This window comes from Puma concolor, chromosome C2 (genome assembly GCF_028749965.1).
Source record: "Puma concolor isolate L17-30 chromosome C2, mPumCon1.1.hap2, whole genome shotgun sequence".
Taxonomy (NCBI): domain Eukaryota; kingdom Metazoa; phylum Chordata; class Mammalia; order Carnivora; family Felidae; genus Puma; species Puma concolor.
In genome coordinates, this window is record NC_141675.1 from 156,873,165 (window position 1) to 156,896,744 (window position 23,580).

The following is a 23,580-nucleotide window of genomic DNA, read 5'->3' on the forward strand; positions in this document are numbered from 1 at the left end:
GAAGAAGTGCAGTGTTGTGGTGACTCCCGGCACCCTGGTGGAGAGACGCCGCCCTACCCCTCCGCAGGTGTCGAGGCCCCTTCTGATCTGGCCACGCCAGGAGGTCACTGAATCCCGGATTTCCACTTGGAGGCTGGCCTCTGGGCTCCGGGGTCCTATTTGCTGGACGATTAGCAGCTTACCCCGTGGCTCTGTGGATTGGCGTCCTTTATAGAAACAAGAGTCAGGTGATGGCTCTTTAGTCTCCTTGTGGCCAAAAGGACAAGGTGGTCTCGTCCTGCCCTGCCCCGTCAGCCCCTCGCCTCAAGGCACACAGGGCACCTCCCTTACGCACTGCATCCCCCAGTTGGGTCTCACTGGCCCCATTTTAAAAATGAAGAGACCAAGCTGGCGAAGGGGAATATTCCTGTCCAAGGTCATTGGCGCAGGGGAATCGTGTCCCCTGAAATTCCTGTCCACCTGAACCTTAGAAACAGGCTTTATTTGGAAACAGGGGCTCTGCAGACACAATTAGTTAAAATGAAGCCAGACTGGAAGCCAGACTGGAGGGTGGGGTCTAAATTCAGCGACTGGTGGTCTTACGAGAGAGGAGAGAACACAGAGACACAGGGGTGGAGGCCATGGGGAGGACACAGGGACGCAAGGATGCGGCCACACGCCAGGGACCACCCGGAGCCCCAGGAGCTGGGTGCAGCAGGGAGGGGCCTCCCCAGAGCCTTCAGAGGGGGCGCAGCCCTGCGGACGCCTACAGACTTCTGGCCTCCAGACTGCGAGAGAGCACCTTTGTGTGGTTTTAAGCTCCCCAGTTTGTGGCCATTTGTGACCACAGCCCTCGGAAAGCAACAGGGTCCCCTAAGCGGGGGTCGGAGCAAGAACCTCAGTCCAGCTCGGTCTTGCTCGGCCCCACCTGGGTTCAGGCTGACCGGCCCTGGGCTCCGCCAGGGAGGCTCCGACCCCACGGCTCTCGCCCTGCCCTCCACGCCTGTGCCCTGACCTGACCCCAAAGGGCTGGGAGGGGCCGGCCAGCTTCAGTGCGTCCCCATCAGGGCATCTGTGTCTGTCCCCAGAGACACGCCCCCAGAGGCAGGGGCTGGGAAGAGCAGACAAGACAAGGGCCCACGCAGAAGCCACGTGTGGTTCACGGATGACAACCGGCGTGGATCTTTCCCGGGCCACACTGACTCACGTGGCCAGGTGGTCCTCCGCCCACGGCCGAAGCACCCAAGAAAAGAATTTCCCCGCCACCCACATGTGCTCTCAATTTATGCCTCTCGCTTCGGCGGTTTCTTGTTTGCCGCTGAAGTCTCATGTAGCGGATGGGAGACATCACTGGGCCACCAGGTCTGGGCCCAGGAAGCAAGTGCAACATCCGGGCCATGTTCCAGGGGAGAACGGGGCCTGTCTGTTGTTATGTGTTGCCTGGGGGAGAGGTGGCCGGTAACCAGTAGTTACGAAAAGACTCCTGGAGATGTGAATCAAGAGACGGGTTTCAGTGCCGCCCCAGCAGGTGGCCCTCACTGTCCTCAAACCGCTGCTGTGCAAACGCAAGCTCTTCCCAAGGTCGCCCCACCAGGAGAGGAGGGTGGCTCTAAAGCCAGGCCTACGTGACGCCAAAGTCCGCGTTCCCGTCGGTCACCGCCTCCCCCAAACACAAACTACTTTGTGACCCAGAGGCCGTCAGATCCTGGCTGACCTCAGGGCCCTGGAATGAGGACCAGGAGGGCAGGATCCACCAGGGCAAAGGCCTCCCAAAGACACCAGGGACCGACCATTCCAAGGGCTCCCTGCCTCGCCAAAGTGAGCGAAATGTGAGAGATGCCGTCATGTTTGACACAGTTGGGTTCCCCGTGGCATTTTCTTCCCGAGACTCTGCAGCAGAACCAAAACCATCGGCCCAGAGTTCAAGGCTACGAGTCCAGGCAGCTGGGTAGTGTGTGCGCCCCGGAAAATGAACGGAGAAGTTGTGACTACATCCACTTTAATCAGAGGTTCGGGCCACTGGCTTGCAAACTGATAGGCTCCAAACACCCAGACCCGTATCTCCACCCCTCCTCCTTCCTCCTCCTTATAGGATTTGCAGTAGCCAGCTATGTCCTCTATAAGCTGAACTCTGGGGGGTGCCTGGGGGGCTCAGTCGGTTGAGCGTCCGACTTCAGCTCAGGTCACGATCTCGCGGTTCGTGAGTTCGAGCCCCGCGTCGGTCTCTGTGCTCACAGCTCGGAGCCTGGAGCCTGCTTCGGATTCTGTGTCTGCCTCTCTCTCTCTGCCCCTCCCCCGCTCATGCTCGCTTGCTCTCTCTCTCTCTCTCTCTCTCAAAAATGAATAGACGTTACAAAATTTTTTAAGTTGAACTCTGTGAAATGGCACAATCTGGGGGGAAGGAGGGGGCAGAGGCAGGAGGCACCAGGCAGACAGGCTTCGCATACCAGCCCTGGGCACGTAGCCGTCGTGGATGCATAGCCACCCCACACACGCAGCGCCCACGGTGGGGGTAAAAGCGCCCACCATCCTCGTGTTGACCTGGTTTCGCAGACTGCACCGTGAAGCCCTGCGCCAAGCAGCTGCACCTGACCCTGGCCCACAAGTTCTACCCCCACCACCAGAGGACGCTGGAGCAGCTGGCCAGAGCCATCCACCCAGGCCACAGCTGCCAGTGGACCGCCGTGCTGTACTCCCGGGACATGCGCTTCGTGCACTACCAGGTGAGCGAACCCAGGCCGGGAGCCTCGGCCGGAGTGGCCCTGGCCAGAGTGGCCCTGGCCAGGCGGTTGAACTGGACACTCCCCAGGGGAGCCAATGGCGGCCCACCGGTAGATAGAGCACTTACCCCCAGGAGCCCTCCTCCTCTGGAGGTATTTCAGGGAAAGGAAGCCCTTCCACTATTTTTTTTAAAATCATTCCTATTTCTGCGCAAATTTAGAACTAGTATTCTTTTACGTATGACTGGCAGACACAAAAAAGTTTGGAAAAAAACCACCAGTACCATTTCTGGCAATAAAAAGTGGACTATTGCAAAAATTTATGAGTACATGGTGTTGCTTATTAATTTGCTTAAATGACGATTTCAGTGAAACCTCACGCAAGACTTGCTCCCCCGAGATGGATGGTTTAGATGGAAAGCCTGCAGTGCTCCTTTCAGACCCGTGGAAGTAGCATGGATGAATCCACCGTGTTCCGTGTTGTATGAAAGGCTATAAATCACCTTACGCCAAGGGAGGTGGATGTGAATGTCTAATTCTGCTCTAAGAGCTTTCATGTTAGAAATAAGTAGTAATAAGAGATGATAGACATAGGTAGATGGATAGATGAATAGATAATTGATAGATGTGGATAGATAGATGATAGGTTAGACAGGTAGATACGATAAATGATAGATAGATAGATAGATAGATAGATAGATAGATAGATAGATAGACAATAGATACGAATAAATAAGTAGGTTAGAGAGATAGGTAGATATGGATACATACGTAGAAAGATCAGATAGATAAGATAAATGGATGGATGGATGGATAGATACATAGATACATAGATAGATACATAGACAGATGATAGATAGATGATAGGTAAATACCAGAATTCATTTCCAAACCTATCCAAAGAATTCTGTGCCATAGTCTGTCATCGGCTACTATCTGTCACCCGACACAAGCCTGGACAGGCCCTGGAGTCGTAGAGCACAACCGGGGAGCCTGGGGGCAAAGGGCAGATGTCATCGCTCTCACGCTGCCATCCTTCCCAGCCCAAGTCCATGCTTGAGACATGAAAACGCTCGCGTCTTTTCCAGACCCTCAGGGCCCTATTTCAGTACAAACCCCAGAACGAGGACGAGCTGACACTAAGTCCAGGCGACTACATCTTCGTGGACCCCACCCAGCAGGAGGAAACCAGCGAGGGCTGGGTGATTGGGACCTCCCAGCGGACCGGCTGCCGGGGCTTCCTGCCCGAGAACTACACGGAGCAAGCCAATGAGTCTGACACTTGGGTCAAGCACAGGTGAGTGCTGCCTCTAGCGGCAGCCCAAACGTCTTCTCTCTGATTAGCATCCAAGAACGTCCCTCGGAAAACAGTGGTTGCCGCGTGCTTGTAGACCATTCCATCACTGGAAAGAAAATTGCCTTCTCCATGCTGGTGACATTATCCCTGCAGGTATACGGTAAATATCTTGGCCAATCCATGGTTTTCTGCAAATAATGCTCAGAAAGCATGAATTGCTCTATGTGGCTTCTGAGATCGTAATCCCTAAACGACTGTAAAAACTTCCGTGTTATGGACCTGACAGATTATATCAGAGAGCCTGAGCTTGGCTTTACCTAGCCTTCAGCTCAGCGTGTCAATTGTCAAGTCCGAAGGTCCATTACTAGTTTTCTACTGCTCTGTAGCAGATGACCGTGAACTCCCCAGCTAAAGCAACACACGTTTATTACCTCATACTTTTCCTGCAGCAGGCGTCCGGGCACGGCTTAGCTCAGGGTCTCTCAAGGCCACATTCAGGTTTCGGCCGGGGCTGGGGATTTACCTGAAGCCCAGGGTCCTCCCCCAAGCTCACGTGGTGTTGGCAGAACGCATCTCCCAGAAGCCGTGGGGCTCCTGGTGGCTTCTTTGCGTTCAGCTGGAGAATCTCTTCATTTTAGCACTTTTAGCCTCGTCTGGAGAGGCTGGGGTTGCTCAGAGTCATTAGGTACCTGTTCTTTTTGTCCCATTTACTTCCCTCCATTAATCTCTTTCCTCACATGTGTTACTGTGAGCAACAAAAGGAAACCGGTGCTTGGAAATATTCTTAGCAATGCAACCAATTTCACTCAACTTGCTGCCACTACATGGTAGGGATCCCCCTTCCTCCAGTTTCCTGGAACGTGTGACTCTCACCAGCACCCATAAGACCACGAAGAGTCTGTCCAAAGTAATTTTTTTAGCGTGTCTCTCAAAATTCTCCCCACCTCCACCCACGGCTCAGTCCCAGAGCTGCTCCCGTATTTTAGGTATTTGTCACAGCAGCACCCCACGCTTAATACCAAGTTGAGGAGCAGTTAAGGTTTAGCCAGAGAAGCAGTAATTTATATACATATCCACACATACAACAGAAATGCACTTATAAAATATAGAACATTTCGTATTTAATATACAAAAAGTTATTTATTAATAATGTAATAATTTCTATTTACATCATATTATTTATATTATAATGTATGGCCATGTTACACACCACACACATACACACACATTTAAGGAATTGCCGTGTGTGACTGTTGGGGCTAGCTAAGCAAGGACAGGCAGGCAAGAAGGGAGGGAGGGGACCACAAACGTTGGAAGCCATGACTCATGGAAGCACTTGTCTGCCTCTGACAATCGGGGAGGAAACTCCCAGGCAGTTGGGAGAATGGTTGCAGGCACAGCTGCTATTTGGAATCACTGAGCTCAAGGAAGCCCTGAGCCTTTTTTAAAGACCTTCCAATGAAAGAAGTCAGGCTCCCCTCCCCCCCACCCAGGATAATCTCCCTTTTCATTAATTTAAAGTCTGCCAACCGGGACTTTAATAGCATCTGCAAAATCTCTGCACAGCAGCACCCAGCTTAGTGTTTGGTTGGATAGCCAGGAAAAGGTGTGTGTATACTTCCCACCACGACCTAAACTTCCCCTAAAAGAGACCGTTAAATCATGAAACAATGTATTAGTGAAATAAATTAGGATATATCCGTATAACACAACACTTGCAGTCTTTAAAAAGGGTCACAAGAAAGTATTTTACGTGCTGATATGAAAAAAATCCAAGATAGGTTGCAGAACGCAGTGTATATTACAGAGCTATATGTGGGGAAGGGTAAAGTAAAAAACCATTGTCTGTACATATATGTGCTCAATATGGATTTATATGCATGCCTGTGCCTAAACACTGCCCAGAAAAGAGAATCTCTAGAAACTTCCCACAGTGGTCCCCTGGGAGTTGGGAAAGGGGCTGGGGAAGAGAAAAGGACTTGGGGAAGGGACTTCACTCTCTACCATCCATGATTTGTAAGTATTTGAACCATATATATATATATATATATATATATATATATATATATATATATGCATTACTTATTCAAAATATAAATTCATCCATTTTAAATTTGAAGAAAAGAATATAAGGACATGGGGTCAAAGAGACAATAAAGGGGGAGAAGTCAGACAAATCCAGGGCTAGGTTGCAGCCAGCATGCATGCTGTGAGATCCCTTCCCACACCTGATGCAAAAGGGACACAGCTTCCACAGAATGGTCACGGCCAACCAAGATGCGGTAGACCAGTTGTCTGCGAGAAACACCACCGTGCGAGGGCAGACACGGTCATGGGCCCTGTGGGCTACCACAAAGGCATAGGCCATTGGTCCCACAAGGGACTGCAGAGATAATCCAATAGGGCCTCCTGTCCTGGAGAGTCGTGGACACTCTGGCCCAGGGAGGTGGGGAGGCTGGATGATGTCACACAATTAAGGAAGCAATTGTTTCCCTTGAGAACCAACTCCATCCACCATCCAGTCCAATGAACTGTTTAAGAAATCAGGAGATACCGGTTATACCCTAACTGACCGTCACAGTTCCAGGAAGGGTGAGGCAGGTCCTTCACTCCCTGCTCAGGATGTGAGAGCTTCACTGCCACCAGGAAGTTGGCAAACCGAGATATTTCTAGAACTACATGGCGAAGACTCTGTAGAAGATGAGTTTTGGGCTCCTACATTTTTTGCTTCACAATTAATCCTCCAGCCACCTGTGGCCAATGTAACCATTCTGGACTTTACCCTGACACTTCTGGGACTATTCTTCCTAAAGACACGTTTCCCTTATGAATTAATAAATACTAAGAACAATCGAAACAAAAAGAAAAATAAGTCGTAGTAGGCTCGGCGATGGGGTGTCTGACTGGCCATGTTTTGGAAGCACCCCCATCCCCTCTGAGAGCTTTCAGGACTCCCACTTGGCATGTGCAACCACTGGCCTTACGGTGCCCGAGGACAGATGTGCACGTGCACCGGGAGCAGCCCCTACCTGCCAGAGGAGACACCCTTCTCGGTATGAGGTTGCATAGGTATGTTCTACCTATGCACATCTAGGTGTGTTCATTGCTTGGCAATTGAAACATCAGTCACCCATCATCAATACAATGCCAGCCTTTTCGAAATGGTCCCAGGTGTCTTTGGATTCACTGGGCAACAAAATCGCCCCCCAAAAATCTGTCCACGGCCTTGAAGAAGGAGATCAGAGGGGACCAGCATGATACGATGAGGGAATGTCTTCCCGGTTCAGAGTGGCTTTCAATGCTCTACGTAGAAGAATGGATATAGCATAATCTAGAACAAACAGCAGAGAGGTTTTGAAGGTTAGAGCTCAGAGAACAGTTTGTCCTCTGGGCAGGGTGAGAAGATTTTCAAAACTAAAGCCACACCTGTCCAGTAATTTCCAAAGCCACAGAGCGAGTCGGTGGCAAATATCTCAGACGTAACAAAGGCACTGTCATGGGTTGAATCGTCTGCCCCAAATTTCTATGTGGAAGTCCTGGCCCCCAGCACCCCAGAACGTGACTATAGAGACGGGATCTTCACAGAGGTGATTAGGGTAGAATGAGGTCCCTAAGGTTGTCCTGACCCAATCTGACCAGTGCCCCTGTGAGAAGAGGAGATGAAGACACAGACACATGCAGAGGAACGACTGTATGAGGACACGGTGAGGACAGCATCCACACCTCCAAGACAAAGGCCTCAGGAAGAGCCAGCCCCGCCCACACCTGGATCTTGGACCTTGAACTCCAGCCCTGAGACAGTAAATGTCTGTGGTTGCAGCCACCTGGTCTGTGGCGCCTTGTTATAGCTGCCCCAGGAATCTACTATGAGGATGTGGTCCACACAACCCCACAGACTGCAGTTACGCCCTTTTTAAAAGCCACGGCGAATTTAAACCCATCTATTTTCATGGTGTAAGTTGGCCATTAAGTAGTTCTCTTAAGTTCAAGAGAAAATCCAAACTATTTAAATGTTCAGTTATTTCCTTTCTCCTCTCATTGTAATCTTGATTATATTTCCGTTGTTGGGGGGCCCGGGTGGCTCAGTCGGTTAAGCGTCTGACTCTTGACCTCAGCTCAAGTCTTGAACTCAGGGTCGTGAGTTCAAGTCCCACGTTGGGCTCTGCCCTGGGTGTGAAGGCTACTCTGAAAAAAAACTTGGTTTGACAGACAGGCAAAAAACAATTTGGTTTTCTCTCCGACTGTAGACTTCACAGATGTTATTTATAGATAAGGAGGCTTCGCTGTCTGTGAGGTAGAACACTAGCAGGATGTGCCATTCCCTCCCCCCCCCACCCCCGCCCCGGAAGAGGAAACCCACGGCGTTTCCTTTGTCAGTGGGAGACTGTGAATGGGGCCTCTGCTACGGGAGGAGGGGAGAATGTCAGCGGTCTGGACGTGGATTCCAGTGTTCTTGGTCCACTTATGGCCAACGAAAGCCCGCACCTCTCAGGAGCTGGCCACCGACACTGTGACAATACATGAGCAGAAGAAATCCATGTGACCTGGATCCCGCCAGTGGGAGTTTCCAGCACAAGGCAGGGCAACAACCCGAAAATAGAAGGTACAACTTGCAGACATTTTGAGAAGTGCACTCGCCAAATCAAAACGCCACGCAGGCACGAATGGTCCAGGGCACAAGGCGGTGTCTGTGGGAGGCCAGTGGCCAGAGCCTGGGGTGCAGGGGGCATGCTCCCGGGGAGCCCCAGAATCTGGCCCTGGTCAGGTCTCAGCATGAACTTGTGGGGGCTAGCGGTGACTGCGGGTGAATCGGGGACATGACGTCTGTATGGGAGAAATACAGATGTTCACACACGGGCCGAGGAAGTACAAACACACCACGTTCATGACTGAGGAAGAAGAATCGTGAATGTATCGATTCCTCTCGGATTCACTTCCAGGTTTAATGAAATTGCAGGAAAAGATCCCAACGGAATCATTTGCTGGAACTCTACCGAATGGTTGAAAAGTTTATCTGGAAGAATGTACAGGAGAAGAGCTGAGAAAACTTTGAAAAATAAAAACAATGAGAAGAGATAGTTACTCTAGGATGTTAAAAACCTATTATAAACCGACGATATAGTCCTGGATTGAGGGAAAGAGAAAAACAGATCAGTGGCACAAAACAGATACCAGAGCAGGGAACCTGGCCCGTCAGGAAGTTTACAACCTGCTCGACACATCAGAAGCAGAGGAAGAAACGGGCATAAAACGAACAGTATTTTATGTGGCCTCACCTCATACACAGAACTCCATTCCCGACAAAGATGAGAATTGAACGGAAGCAGAAAATCATGTCAGGTAGAATGCACTTTAAATGAATGTATTTCTGATTTCTACACTGAGGGGAGCTTTGAAAGCATACAAGTAGTGGAAGGAGTCTTTTCTGTGTGTTTATTTTTGAGAGAGCACGAGCAGGGGAGGGGCAGAGAGAGAGGGAGACCCAGAATCCGAAGCAGGCTCCAGGCTCTGAGCTGGCAGCACAGAGCCCGATGCGGGGCTCGAACTCACGAACAGCGAGATCAGTCTGACGCTTTACTGATGGAGCCACCCAGGCGCCCCCAGAAGGAGTCTTAATCAGAGACCTAGCAGATAGGTCTTTAACACTGACTGTTAAAGGCTTAGAATTTAAGGGTTTGGGGTGTTAAGAACAATGAAGTACACTACAGTCGGAAGGTCAGGAGGAGAGCAATGCTCTTTGGAGCACAGGAATGAGGACGATGAGCCCTGATCGGTCATCCCCGTGAGCACATCACCTCCCCTTCTCTCCCTCCGTGACCACACCGGCTGCGACCCGGGTGTCCGCCCTCCGGATGATTCGTTCCTGACGTTTTCATTTCACCAAGAGGTCACCTACCGTATTCTTCACTCTTGGCCACAGTGACAGGTGAACAGTCAGAAGAGAGGCCACCAGCTCTGGCCACCAGGCCACCCGCCCACCTGCAGCCTGGGCCCACGTGCCCTTCTCCCCCATCAGACCACACCGGGCTTTTGGAACTCTTGCCCAGGGGCCCACGGCGCCCCATACCCCGTGCCCCCAGGCATCCCACGCCCTCCGAGGGCTCCGCTCCAGCATCTGCCCTTCCCAAGACTCTCCCCCCATCATTCCCGCCAGCAAACAAACACGCCGCTATCCTTAAAAACAAACTCAAGCACAAGCCCTTTTTTCTTGTTTCCCTTTCTAGCTACTGCTCCTCTTCTGCACTCAGATTGTAGGTTTTTTTAATTAAATTAATTAATTAATTTCATAAGTATACTCTTTGATCCCCATCACCTATTAACCCATCCCCCACCCACCTCCCCTCTAGTGACCATCAGTTTGCTCTCTGCAGTTGAGTCTGTTTCTTGATTTGTCTCTCTCTCTCTCTCTCTTTTTCCCCCCTTTGCTCACTTGTTTCGTTTCCCAAATTCCACATGAGTGAGGTCATACGATATTTGGCTTTCTCTGACTGATTGATTTCACTCAGCATGATACCCTCCAGCTCCATCCACGCTGTTGCAAATGGCAAGATTTCATTCTTTTTGATGGCTGAGTAATACTCCATTGTATCTATATACCACATCTTCTTTATCCATTCATCAGCTGGTGGACACTTGGGCTCTCTCCGTAATTTGGCTACTGCAGATAATGCTGCTATAAACATAGGGGTGCACATATCCCTTTGAATACGTGTTTTGTGTTTGGGGGGTAAATACCCAGTAGCACAATTACTGGATCGATGGGTAATTCTATTTTTAACCTTCCGAAGAACTTCCGTACTGTTTTCCAGAGCGGCTGCACCAGTTTGCATTCCCACCAACGGTGCACGAGGGCTCCCCTTTCTCCACATCCTCGCCAACACCTGCTGTTTCTTGGGTTGTTAATTTTAGCCAGTCTGACAGGTGTGAGGTGATAGCCCACTGTGGTTTTGATTTGCATTTGCCTGATGATGAGTGATGATGAGCATCTTCTCATGTGTCTGTTGGCCGCCTGAACGTCTTCTTTGGAGACATGTCTGTTCGTGTCTTCTGCCTATTTTTAGTTGGGTTATTTGGTTGTTGACTATAGATTATTTTTATATATTTTTTTAAGTTTGTTACTTTTATTTTGAGAGAGAGAGAGCATGCACACAGGAGGGGCAAAGAGAGAAAGAGAGAGACAGAATCCCATGCAGACTCCACGCTGTCAGCACAGAGCCCGACACAGGGCTTGAGCTCACAAACCATGAGATCGTGACCCGAGCCGAAATCAAGTCAGAGGCTCAACTGACTAAGCCACCCAGGTGCCCCGACTGTAGACTATTTCAACATAGAATTTATAAACATGATTTCTCCTTTGATAAAATGAATTTCTTTCCCGTAGGGAACTTGGCCAGTTTCTTGCTCGTGGAGCAGGTAGATGCCCTTCTCTGTCCTCCTCTGGCCGCTCTCCCTGTTCCTTCCAGACACACTCACTTGGGGCACCTGCATGGCCCCTCTCATGTTGAGGAGCTCACACCACTCTATTTAGCTGTGACTTTTCCCCTCCGTCCTTCCCAGGCCACCTGGAGGCGTGCCCACCTCACAGCATCTCTCTTGGTTGGTCGGACAGGTAGCGATTTCTTCCCTGCGTCCCACCCCTTTCCTCCGTGTTTCCCTAGATCTTAATGTGTCTCTTCACTGCTTATTCATTCTTATATCCCAGCCACACCTATCTTCCCACCGTTGGCTATTTCAGAAGGTGAATCTACGAGGACGTGGTACTGGGTTGCCTGGACCACCCTACCGCACAACAGACCCGGGGGCGGAAACCACCCGCATCTATTCTGTCAGGGTCACAGGCTGCAAGTCCAGGATCAGGGTGTCGGCAGGCCTGGTTCCTCCAGAGGCCCCTCTCTTTGGCGTGTAGACGGCCACCTTCCTGGTGCTTCTTCATGGTCTTTCCTCTGTGCCAGCATCCGTGTGTTTCTCTGTACCTCCTGGTCTCTTCTTATAATATAGAATCGGGCCACACTGCTGACCACATTTTACCATAATTACCTCTATAAAGACCCCGTTTCCAATAAAGTCACGCTCTGAGGTACTGGGGGTCAGGACTCCAAATGTCAAGGAGACACGGCACAGCCCATAACCGGTGGCGACAGTGATGACGGACAACCAGGATTTACTCGGGATTTGTTATGTGCTGAGCACTGAGCTCCTTGAACACACCATTGTGTTGTGTCCTCGACAATGACCTTACCTGCCCATCTTGTCGTGAGCATTCCCACACACACGCGTGACCAGATGCGGGCAGGTCGCTTCCCAATGCCTTCATGACAAGAGCACCCTCGTTTCTTCCTCCACAGGACGTACACCTTCAGCCTGGCCATGGACCTGGTCTCCAGAAAGGACGGGGAAGCCAGCAGCAGGCGAAACGGAGAACCGCACCGTCCACAGACGCCGAGGGACGTTAGCAGCATCCAGGCTTTACAGGTGACAGAATTCCCTGCTTTACAAGGTGAACGAAGGGAAACCACACTTTATGTCAACTCCCTGGGAGACTCAGGCCCTCGGGTACGGCTACAGACCCCAGGGGGCAGAGGGATGGACGTCCCATAGCTGTGAGCCGGGCTGCAGGCCCCTCACGGCAGCCTGCTGGGCATTGCAAGAACACAAAGCATGTGTCTGTCATTCTGTCAGTAATGATGCCAGGACATAAGGCAGGGAAAACACAGGGACACAGCCCTACCCAGAATCCTGGACTCTAATACCAATGATCTCATCAGCAAGTTGTGTGGCCCTGAAGAAGCCACCTCCCCCAGAGCCCCAAAAGTTGGAGGTTCTGAGCTTCCAAGTCTGCACTGGGAGAGAGGATGCTGGTGCTCGGTAATCGTGAGGGCCAGAGGCCGCAGGGCCAGGCGTTGGGGCACAGCAAGGGCACAGAGGCCCTGCCACCCGCAAGGCGTACGTGCATGGGTGAAGGCTGCCCGCAGGACCTCCTCGGAGCAGGCAGCCCCTCCTCCAAAGCACACAAGTGACATGGTGTCCCCGACGCCGTCAGGGCGGTGGGCAGGCTGGCCCTCTGGTTCCTTTCCCAGGAAGCCCCAGGGGGCAGGCCAGCACGTGCAACCAGCCCTTGACCACTTCCCACTTCAGTGGGGATGCCTCTCTGACCCGAGGAGTCTCCAAAGTGGTTCCTCCACGCCCCACCACCTGTGCCCCCACACTGCGCGAGGACTTCATCCCGGCCACCTCCAGCCAGCATGGGATATGTCAGCCCTCATTTTACAGATGGGAAGACTGAGACTTATGGAGGGGAGGAAGCTTGCGGGGGCCACTCAGGCACATAAGCGCCCCTGAACTTGGTTGTTTTGGAGGATTACGGGAAACAAGGTGCCCACCGCAGGCCAGGCCCTCAGTGCTGAGAGTCTGTTCCTGCGCAGAGAGCCGGCCTGTGCTGTCTGGCTTGTCCCTGTGTCCTCAGCACCTGGCTCAGGGCCTGGTTTGTAAGTCTCATTGGATGAATCACCGAATGACCAAATGAAGACCCTCATCGGGACTCTTGATCGAATCACCCTAAATCCAAACTCGCCCTCCTTCCCCAAGAAGCCACCAGCCCCTCAGAGGCTGCCTCCAGGCTGAGGTGGGCTTGGTCCAGATGAGAGCTGAGCACAGGACGCTGGGCACTGGGGAGGCCACAGATCGTCCCCTGTAGATGGATCTCCAGTTCCAGAGCGGCCCCAAGCAGAGCGGCCACTGGCTGGGAGCCAGAGACAGACAAAACCAGGGCTCCTTTACCCAGACTGCCCAGACTCTGGAAGGCACAGCGGAGGCGGGACTTGCCCCCCTTGGTAGGCTGCAGGAGAGAGGGCATGGACTGGGGTGGGGCTCCCTGAGGCCGTGCCCCCCTTTCCAGATGGAGGGCGGGAGAAGCTGGAACGGGAGGGTCGGCCCACAGATTGGCCTGTGTCTGAACTTGCCGCGGCTCTAAATGGGCAAAAGCCCGACAGACGTCTCCCTGCGAGCCGAATGCTCCTCACCTGGTCTGAGGTCCCCCCTCCACATGGTAAGGAGAGAATACAGTGGCATCAGCTTTGGTGAGTGGACGTCAGTAGACTGAAGAATGGCCCCAAAGATATGGGGAGCTAATCCCTGGAACCTGCAAATGGTCTCTTATAAGGAGGAAGCGTCTTTGCGTATGGGGCTGAGCTAAGGGTCTTGATGGGGAGTGTCCTGGGGGGGCCTAAATCTAATCACAGCAGCCACTAGGAGGGGGAGAAACAGGGGATCTGACCCACAGGGAAGAAAAGAGCACGCAGATACACAGAGGAGGAGGCTGTGTTGAGTATCGGGACAGAGACTGAAGTGTCTCAGCCAAATCCAGGGATTGCTGGGGCCCCGGAGCTGAGAAAGCCAGGAAGGATCACCCCCTAGAGCCTCAGAGGGAGCACGGCTCTGCTGATACGGTGACTTCGGAATTCTAGCCTCCAGACTCTGAAGGAACACATGTCTTTTGCTCTCAGCCTCCAGGCGGTGATGCGTTGTTACAGCAGCAACACTTAACCTCCACCCGGGGACCTCGTGTCTAAAGAGGCGACACGGCCCTGGTATCCCCTGGACCCCAAAAGCAAGGTCATTCCACTCCCCATGGACCCTGCACTTTTTCTTGATACGCCTGTTGCAAAGCTCTGCATTTCAAATTTCAAATGCTCCAAATTTAAAAACCCAGGGAAGAAGATGCTCCAAACTCAAAACCCCAGCCCAAAGCGATCAACAGTACTTGGAGACTCGGTAAGCAGACTGAGGCTGGGAGCCCTGTGTGTCCTTCAATCTGCCTGCAGACAGGGGGCAGGCATGAGACATTTTAATGTTCATCCTCCTGGGGAAAGGCATCCTGGTGGAAATAGGCATCAACCATACTTCACAAGTGGAAGACAAGACCAACTTCCCTTTGGTGCTCTACCCGAGAAGGTGGGTGTTTGCCTCCAGAACCAAACGTCTGCACCCTGTATTAAGAGACCATCATAATATTGGCTTTGCTTTGACCATATGTCCACTTTGGAGCATGGGCCCCGAGGCCCTGAGAACCTGTGCATGGAGACTTGGAATGTTCCACGGGCTCACAAGCAACACATTTCATGCACACATCAGAAGGCAGCCAAACTGGCCGGGAATGGCCAGCGGGTTAAGCCGCTGGAGACTGTGCGTGGCTGTGGACTTCACGAGGGACGAGGGTCTGGCAGGAGCTGTCCGTGGTACTGGCCCCAAGAACACCATGAGGCACGTGGTGTTTGCCCGCCACCTCCTTCTCAGCACGTCCCAACACATGGTGCCACTTGACCCTGCCGACAAACTCAGAGAAGTGCTGAGAAAGGAGGCAGCTGGTGCAGACCCTCCAGGCTCCACTCTGTTTGAAGAATCAAATCTGAAAGGGAACGGCCAGTAGCATTGCCTGGGGTACAGATGTGTCGTCTCTCCAGGGTGCTGGGTGTCCAAGGGATCTGCGTTTTCCATTCTAGCATTTGGGAGAAATCAGAGCGGGCCTGGGGATTGGTGATGGGGCTCCATGCTGAGGAGGGCCATGTCTCGCCACCTCCCTTCCTTACTCCACTCTGCAGCAAAAACACACAATATCAGCTCCTTCCTTCTCACCTCTAAGCCCAGCCTCAAACTGCTATGAGGCCAAAGATGGGAAGCAGGAGGAAAGGGTCCATCTGCGAAAAAGGAACTGGGCAAAGACAAGCTGACCACCAGCTATAGCTGCCTGCCCAGTGCCCTTCTCATTCTGACCATCCCTGGTGAGCTTGGCCAGTCCATCCTGGTGACTTTGGCCCATTCATCCCCAGTGACCTTGGCCCACCATCCCCGGTGACCTTGGCTCCAGGCATGACCAAGTTCCATGTCCTACCTGAAGGCCCCCCCAGCCCTCCTGCTGTGGTAGGACTTGCCACCTCTGCCTCTCATCTTCTTCTATGACTCATCTTTCTATGTTTCTCCCTTGGTCCATATGAGATCCAAGGTCCCTAGGTGGGGAATCTGTGAACTGAAGCTTGTGTCCTAGTCTCTGACATGCATGCTCCCAGTATGCTAGGCCCCAGGGATGCTGACAGCAGTATCTACATGCAGAGAAAATACACAGTATCTATTATATGATAATATATATGTATAGATATAGATAATGTCCTAAGAAGTCACTATGGAGCGATACTCTTGTCTGAATGTTTGCGTCCCCCCAAAATTTGTATGTTGAAATCCTAACTGCCAATGTACTAGCATTAGAAGGCGGGGCCTCTGGGACTCGATTAGGTGAGGGGAGGTGGGGCCTTCATGATGGGATTAGTGCCCTTATACCGTTGCATCCACGCGACTCCTGAAACAGAATGCTACGGGCACCAGTGACAGTCACAACAAAGTTTATTGCAGTGAGAGGCAAGGCAAACCGATCGATCGGGACCGACACTCTTGACCAGAGTGCGGTCTCAAACAGCCGGGGTACAGAGTTTTTATAGCCCACCACATCATCTTATTATCACCTGGGAACAGAACAAAAGAATAGTTCCCAGGTGGAAACAGTTCAAACAGGCCCTTGTCCCCATTCAATCAAACACTAATCCTTCCCTTGATTGATAGGATAAGGCTGTTATCTTTTAACCTATAGTGTTAAAACAAAGCTGTTATTTGTTAAGGCTACAGGTTAGCCCTACACTACAATTTAACCCTTACAATACAAGAGACCCCACAGAGATCCCTTGCCCCTTCCCCCATGTGAGGACCCAGCAAGAAGTCAGCCCAGAAGATCACCAGGCACCCCGATCTCAGATTTCCAGCCTTCAGAACTATAGGAAATAAGGATCTGTAGCTAATAGCCCCCAGCCTGTGGTGTTCCATGAGAGCAGTCTGGAGGGACATGGGGTAAGGACCTAGAAGAAACAGAAAGGTAGACAAGTTGATGTGCGATGTATGGCATAGGTTATTCCTGTGGGTTTGCTTTCCCTTTATAATGTCATAATGCCCAGGAAACAGAAAGTGGCCAGAAATTAAAGAGATTCCCACCTTCAATTCCCAACCTTCTTTCATTGCAATGACTTTGGTGAAATGGGCTACAGTCCCTGAGCAAGGAAGGATGAGACTCTGTTTCTAGGCTACCTGTGGGATGACGAGGGGAGGTGCCCATTGAGTAAGTCTAAGAATGGGGGTGTTAAATTGCCCATGTCTTTCCTCCACCATCTCAGGCCACAATAGCGAGGAAGAGTGTGTTGGTGGTGCGCCACGGGGAGAGAGTGGATCAAATCTTCGGGAAGTCGTGGCTGCAGCAGTGTTCCACTCCTGATGGTAGGTAACATCCTGGCAGGATCTAGCCCCAGAAAGTATATAGATCTAACAAATGACATCACTTCTCCGTTTCCTGAGCCGGGTCCCCTGTGGCACCGTTCTTCAGAGTGATAGTATATGTGGGAGGGGTACGTGCTATATCTTTCTCCAGAGATATTCTACGCGTGCACACTGTCTGTAAGTATCTTACCTCAAATGCTTTGTGGAAGATGGGGGAATGGCTATCAACAGTAAGCAATCAGCTGGTTTGACCCATGGACAGTTGTCTTTATTCTGGATGCACACACGGCAAGTTGGTTAGCGAGTACAGCATTGAGTTGACACTGTGTCACTGTGACCTGCGGTCTCTGAACCCTCAGCTGCTGGCACAACCCTATCTCAGTCTCATTGCTCTATCTCTCTGAGATAATCTTCGCTGCTGTGGTCGCTTCCCTGCAATGTTTAGCTGTGCAACTCAACCGATGGACATATTTTGAACCTGTGTCTTGCTTATCCCAAGTTCACCCCACTGGATACCAGGAACGAAGGACAGTGCTTATAAATACAGCCCACCCACAATGATATGCATCTATACCAATGCACATCCCTGAACGGAAATCCCAGCATGCCACAACATCTAAGCCACAAATAATTGTACAACTGAAGATACTGAATGAACAGAGTGATAAAATCCATTCACAGTAACTGGTCTAGCTAAGCTCTTTTGGAATTCCTCTGGGAGCCCAGCAGGATAAGAAAAGGGGGAAGTGAGTAGGGAAAACCACTGGCAGATGACCAGCATGCACCAGGAAAATTCTGAACGGATTACATCATGGCCAAACATATCTACAAGACCCTACGGAAGTGATGCTATGCTTGTCTCTATAAAACAAGATCAATCACAGACGCAAAGGCTCAGGAAAGAGACAACAGGATGACACGTGGCTGTGAGGACAAATTGACATTCAGACGTGCAATGAGAAGAAACTTCCTTGTAATACAACAATTATTGAAACCACAGATTGAAATCGCACACCACGTCAGTGTGCGTGTGGCCGTGGAGGTGTGAGAACCGACACAAAACAACCAGCGCCAAAGACGTTCATTGGACATTATGGAAAGAGGAAGAATATTGACAAAAGACTGAGTCATCTACAGGGGAAAGACACCGGATAGTCCCAGCTGGAAGGAGGCTCCTGGTGGCTCTTTCCACAGGCCGAGCAGGCCTTGATAACGTGAATACTGACAGTCTAATTTGTCCAAACTTTGTGTATTACATTGTTTAATCAATTACAATGGGGTATTCAGGGGGTGCTGCCAGACTCTCCTCGGACCCCAGATTTCCTCCTCGTTTCTGCTCACTTCTGGCCCTCATATGGCCCTTCATTTCTCAGTGGTGCTAGCCAGTTGACCCCCCTCCATCTGTGAGGCTCTACGCCATCAGACCCTAACTTTGCTCCAATCCTTATCCTCTTCTGAGCTCCGCTCTCTGCTTCTCACAGATAAAGCGTCAACGAGGACAAAAGACTTACGTGGAACAGGTTAACAATACCATCAAGGGACCTTCTCTGGGAAGAAAACAAATACGACTTTCCCCAGAAAACAAAAGATATGTTTTGGCATTTAATGAAAGCCTTTCTTCAAACAAAGTCTCTGCCAATGGAAATGCCAAGGAGGGAGCTTCCAGGAAAGTCATGCATGAAAGCAAGGCATTCAAAGTAGCAAGCTGCCTCTTTGTGTTTGTGAAGGGCTAGGAGGCCATGTGGAGGGCTGGGCTGGTGTGCTCGGGCAGGGTTAGTGACAGGGTCTACCCCAGGATGTGCAGCAGGTCTCAGGAAAGGAGGCTGGGCTGCTAGAAACTACCAGCAGCTGGAAGGTTTGGGGTTGCTTGGGAGGACGTGAGGGCCTGGTGTGGCATAGTGTCCTCTGTAGGGGTAATCAATAATTCAATATGAGGTTGAGCTTACCACTTATCGACCACCTCCCCTGAGCCAGGCATTGGGATCCGGGCATTACCACACTGATTCGTTGTAACAGTTCTATCATTTCTCCCTTTCACTAATGAGGGAGAGTAAGTCAGTTGACTCTAATCATACAACTAGTAACTGGTGGTCCCAGGATTTGCACGTGGGATTGTCAGATCATAGAGCTCAAGGTCAAAGTCAGGGTAAGCGTTTTGCAGCCTCTGGTTGGAGGGTTGAGGGGAGACCCCACGGATCCACCTGATTTCCAGCAATCGACTGAAGGAGCATTCTGGCCACGTGCACTCTGTCCCCGGGGACAATGTAACACACTGTCAGCTGCAGGGCTGGGTAGAATTTCCCTTCCGTAATTAATGCCAACTTGAGATGTCTATCAAGTTTAGCTCAGTCAGTAATGGAGACATTCCTTTCTTAATCAAGAAGATTGTATGAGTGAATCTTCTTGAGGAGACCTCAGGGGACACAGAGGGTCTCCAGGTTTCTGGGGTTGACACCTGTGTCCTGTGCATTTGAAGAGATGTGTCACGGTTGACTCCGCATCGCAGAGCACCTTTAAGAAAAAACACAGATGAGGGGAGCCTGGGTGGCTCAGTCGGTGAAGCGTCTGAATTCAGCTCAGGTCATGATCTCACAGCTCGTGAGTTCGAGCCCCGCATCGGGCTCTGTGCTGACAGCTCAGAGCCTGGAGCCTACTTTGGATTCTGTGTCCCTCTCTCTACCTCTCCCCCACTTGTACTCTGTCTCTGTCTCTATCTCTCAAAGATAAATAAACATTAAAAATTTTAAAAAAAAAAGAAAAAACACAGATGACAACAATTTAAATGATAACCTTGCTTCCGATGTGGGTCGTGATCTTGGGGGTTCCAAACCTGCACTAAGTCGGTGGACCTGAACGCCTGGTGACTATTTATGCTTCAGGGAAATACTACCGGCCAGACCTGAACTTCCCTTACAGTCTGCCCAGAAGGAGCAGTGGAATCAAAGACTTTGAAAATGATCCTCCACTATCATCGTGTGGAGTTTTCCAGTCCCGCATGGCAGGTATGTTTGGGGACCATTCTGGTAGAAATAGTAACATTAATCACAGCAATGATGATCACTAATGCATACTGAGCCCTTGCTACATGCCCGCGGAGGTCCGTGTTAGCATTAACCCCATTCTGCTGAGGAAGCGGCTCAGGCACAGAGAGGTTAAGGAAGTTGCACAAGGCCACACAGCTAGTAAGTGCAGGTAGAGGGGTTTGACCCAGGATGGATAGTTGGGGGGGGGGGGGGTCGGAAGGAATGAAAGATACAAGAGAGGGGAGGAAAAAGCAATGAACACTAAAAAAATTTGTTTTTTAAAGAACATATCCTCTCTGATTTTACTTCAGAATCTGTCAGTCTGGGCTTATGCTTTATGTCTGGGTTCTGGTCCCACACGGTTGACTTTTTGGAGCCAAAAAAGCCAACGGGTTCATCTGGTCTTCATTTTATGAATGAAAAGACCCGAATCAAGAAATGAGGGAGGTGTGTGGGCTTGCACACTGCTGGTTACCGGAAGGAGCTCAGGGTCTCTGAAGGGGTGTCCGTGCGGGCAGTTTTTGACCTCTGCACTCATTTCCGGGGACGCCCTGATGAGGTGCCACAGGTGGAGTGGCTCTATCAGCAGAAATGTGTTTGTTCTCTTGCGGTTCTGGAAGCCAGGCGTCTGAGTTCCTCCCGAGGCCATGAGGGCGGCTGCTCCAGGCCCCTCCTCTGGGCTTATAGACGCCGCCTTCTCCCTGGGTCTTCACGTCGCCTCCGTTGCCTCCTCGCCTCCCTCTGTGCCCATCATGGCTGTGTCCAAACTCCCCCCTTTGAGAAGGACGCCGGTCAGATTGAACCGGAGCCCCCCCCCCCCTCCAGTGACTGCATCGTAACCTGACTGCCATTATAAAGACACCGTGCCCAAAGAAGGTCACACTCTGAGGAACGGAGCATGAGGACCCCCGCAGATGAATTTGGGGGGTACGATCCAGCCCGTGACAGCCTCCCCTACAGCCTTGCCAGCTTGGCACCGTGCATTTCCTAAAAAGGTCCCCTTCTTTCCCAGGGGCCAGGCCCTCTAATTTTGTGAGAGGAAATGTGAGCTCTGGGCTTGTCCCTCTCTGCTCAGGATCTCACAGCCTGAACCCCAACTGTCAGCAGGGCTGAGCTCCCATCCGGAGCCTCTTGGAAGCAGTTGCAGTTTCCTCCAAAAGACTGTTGGGGGAATTCGGTTCCCTGCGGTCGTAGGACTGAAGTCCTGGTTCCCTTGCTGGCCATCACCAAAGGGCTTTCTTTTCTCAGCTCCCACGCTCCTTGCCATGTGGCCCCCTCCATCTCCGAAGCCTGCAGTAGGGAATATCTTGCATGCGGAATCCGCATACCTTGGACTCTCTGACTTTTTTTCTGTGACAGCCAGAGATAAATCTGTGCTTTTAACGGGCTCGCCCGGATGGGTCAGGCTTACCCGCAATTATCTCGCTTCTGCCGTAGGACACAACACTCCCACATTCACAGCCTCCAGCCACACTCACGGGGACCTCACGGGTGGGTGCACCAGGGGCTGGAAATCTCGGGGCCATTAAGATCCTGCCTACCTCAGGTAGCGAGCCAGCCCTCAGAGTCCTCCCCATGGGAGGTTACAATTTTGAAGAGGGGTTTTTGCACCTGCTGTTTTCCAGGAGAAGCACTGCTGGACAGCGGCATCAGAATCACCTCCGTCTTCACCTCCCCAGCCCTCCGCTGTGTGCAGACAGCCAAACACATCCTGGAAGGTCGGTAAGAGCTGCAGTGAGCATTGCAGGTGGCCCTGACCTCATGGTCATTCTCCAAAGGGGGGGGGGGGAAGGGAACGGGGGTAAGAATCGGATGAGTGGCAATGAATGGCCACAGAAGTCGCAAGACAGTTTTGCACCAGTCCTCCGAGAGCTGTTAGCAGACACTGAGCCCCTCAACATTTCTGGAAGGCCAGGATTCTAATCAAGTGGCAGGAGCCTGTCATCACACTGTCCACCTGCATCTGCTTGTATCTAACATATGTTTAAAAAGAGAGAGAGAGAGAGAGAGAGAGAGAGAGCAGAGGAGGGGCAGAGAGAAAAGGAGAGAGAGAGGATCCCAAGCAGGCTCTGCACTGTCACTGCAGAGAGCCCCACATGGGGTTTGATCCCACGAACCGTGGGATCATGACCTGAGCCGAAGTTGGACACTTAACTGACAGAGCCCCCAGGTGCCCCTGCCATGTGGCTTTCAAAACAGCATCCGAGGAGGGGTTTCAAAAGCCCACAGAGCTGGGAACAGCTGTGGTCCCTTCTGAGGGCCAAGCTCATGACTCTTGCCAGGGCAAGAGGAGTGGCTGCTGGGAGCTGTCCAGCACCACTGAAGGCTGATGTCCCTTAGGAAGCCCCCAGACCACCTTTAGCAGCTTCTGCCTGCAGGAAAAAGAAAGTTCCTGCCAGAGAAGTTGCAGCCTGTTCTGGGGGCCTTGGTTCTTCGTCTGCTGCTGGAGCCCTGCCCTGCCCTCTTGGAGGGAGGGGGCGGGGGGCAGTGGACATGATGTAGTCAGCAGTGCAGGAGCACAGGCCAAAGCCCCACAGTGATGGGACAGAGGGCAGAAGACGTGGACACAGACACAGCAGGTGTGCTAATGTGGGGGAGGGGGCTTGCCTCTACTTTCTTAGAGACAGTGGGGGTCAGGCCACCAGCTGGAAGTGAGAAAGGGAAGGACTTCTGGAGGCTTGGGGTGCACGGGAGGCACGACATGTCTATCAGAGAGATAGAGGGTGGTTACTGAGTACTGACTTTACATGGAGACCCAGCCACCACAGGGCCTGGGGCTTTCCTGCAGGGGCAGATGTGGAGGACCAGGTGGAGAGCTGGAGCAAATGACGGGTGGGCTCGACAAGTGAAGTACAAAGTTCTCAGAAATGTTCTCTGGTGATGATAACGTCAATGTCTCTAATACGATGTCTCGTGGACTTTTGGTCTATATGCAGAACATCCTTTTTTATTATCACGATGCTGTTTAAAGTCCAAGTGTATAAATTCTGGGTCGTTCAGGAAAATGAGGGCGCTCAACCTTCTTCACAGGTCCTGGAACAGGACAGACCTGTTTTCAGACTGACATCTGAAAGGCTTACATGCTACCCTTAGTTTCACTGTCATGTCAGTGACTGTCCAGATGGACCATTTCCCAAAATGTGACCCACAGAACAAAGTGGCCGCAAGATGGCTCCGCAGAAGGAGTGGCCAAGACCATTTGGGAACCTCCAACTCTTCCCACTGGACACACGGGCCCTCCACAGGCTGA

The 23,580-nt window shown here is 51.6% G+C and overlaps 1 protein-coding gene across 5 annotated transcripts in view; it reads left to right on the top strand.

The window, feature by feature from the left end:
* Positions 1–23,580, top strand: part of UBASH3A (ubiquitin associated and SH3 domain containing A) — a 40,266-nt gene that overhangs the window by 8,485 nt on the left and 8,201 nt on the right. For all 5 annotated transcript variants that reach the window (XM_025913244.2, XM_086676041.1, XM_086676042.1 and 2 more), the window contains exons 5-10: positions 2,533–2,702; positions 3,788–3,996; positions 12,342–12,468; positions 17,208–17,307; positions 20,187–20,309; positions 21,956–22,048. In XM_025913244.2, the coding sequence (XP_025769029.1) occupies positions 2,533–2,702; positions 3,788–3,996; positions 12,342–12,468; positions 17,208–17,307; positions 20,187–20,309; positions 21,956–22,048 (822 nt within the window). The remainder of the gene's footprint in view (positions 1–2,532; positions 2,703–3,787; positions 3,997–12,341; positions 12,469–17,207; positions 17,308–20,186; positions 20,310–21,955; positions 22,049–23,580) is intronic.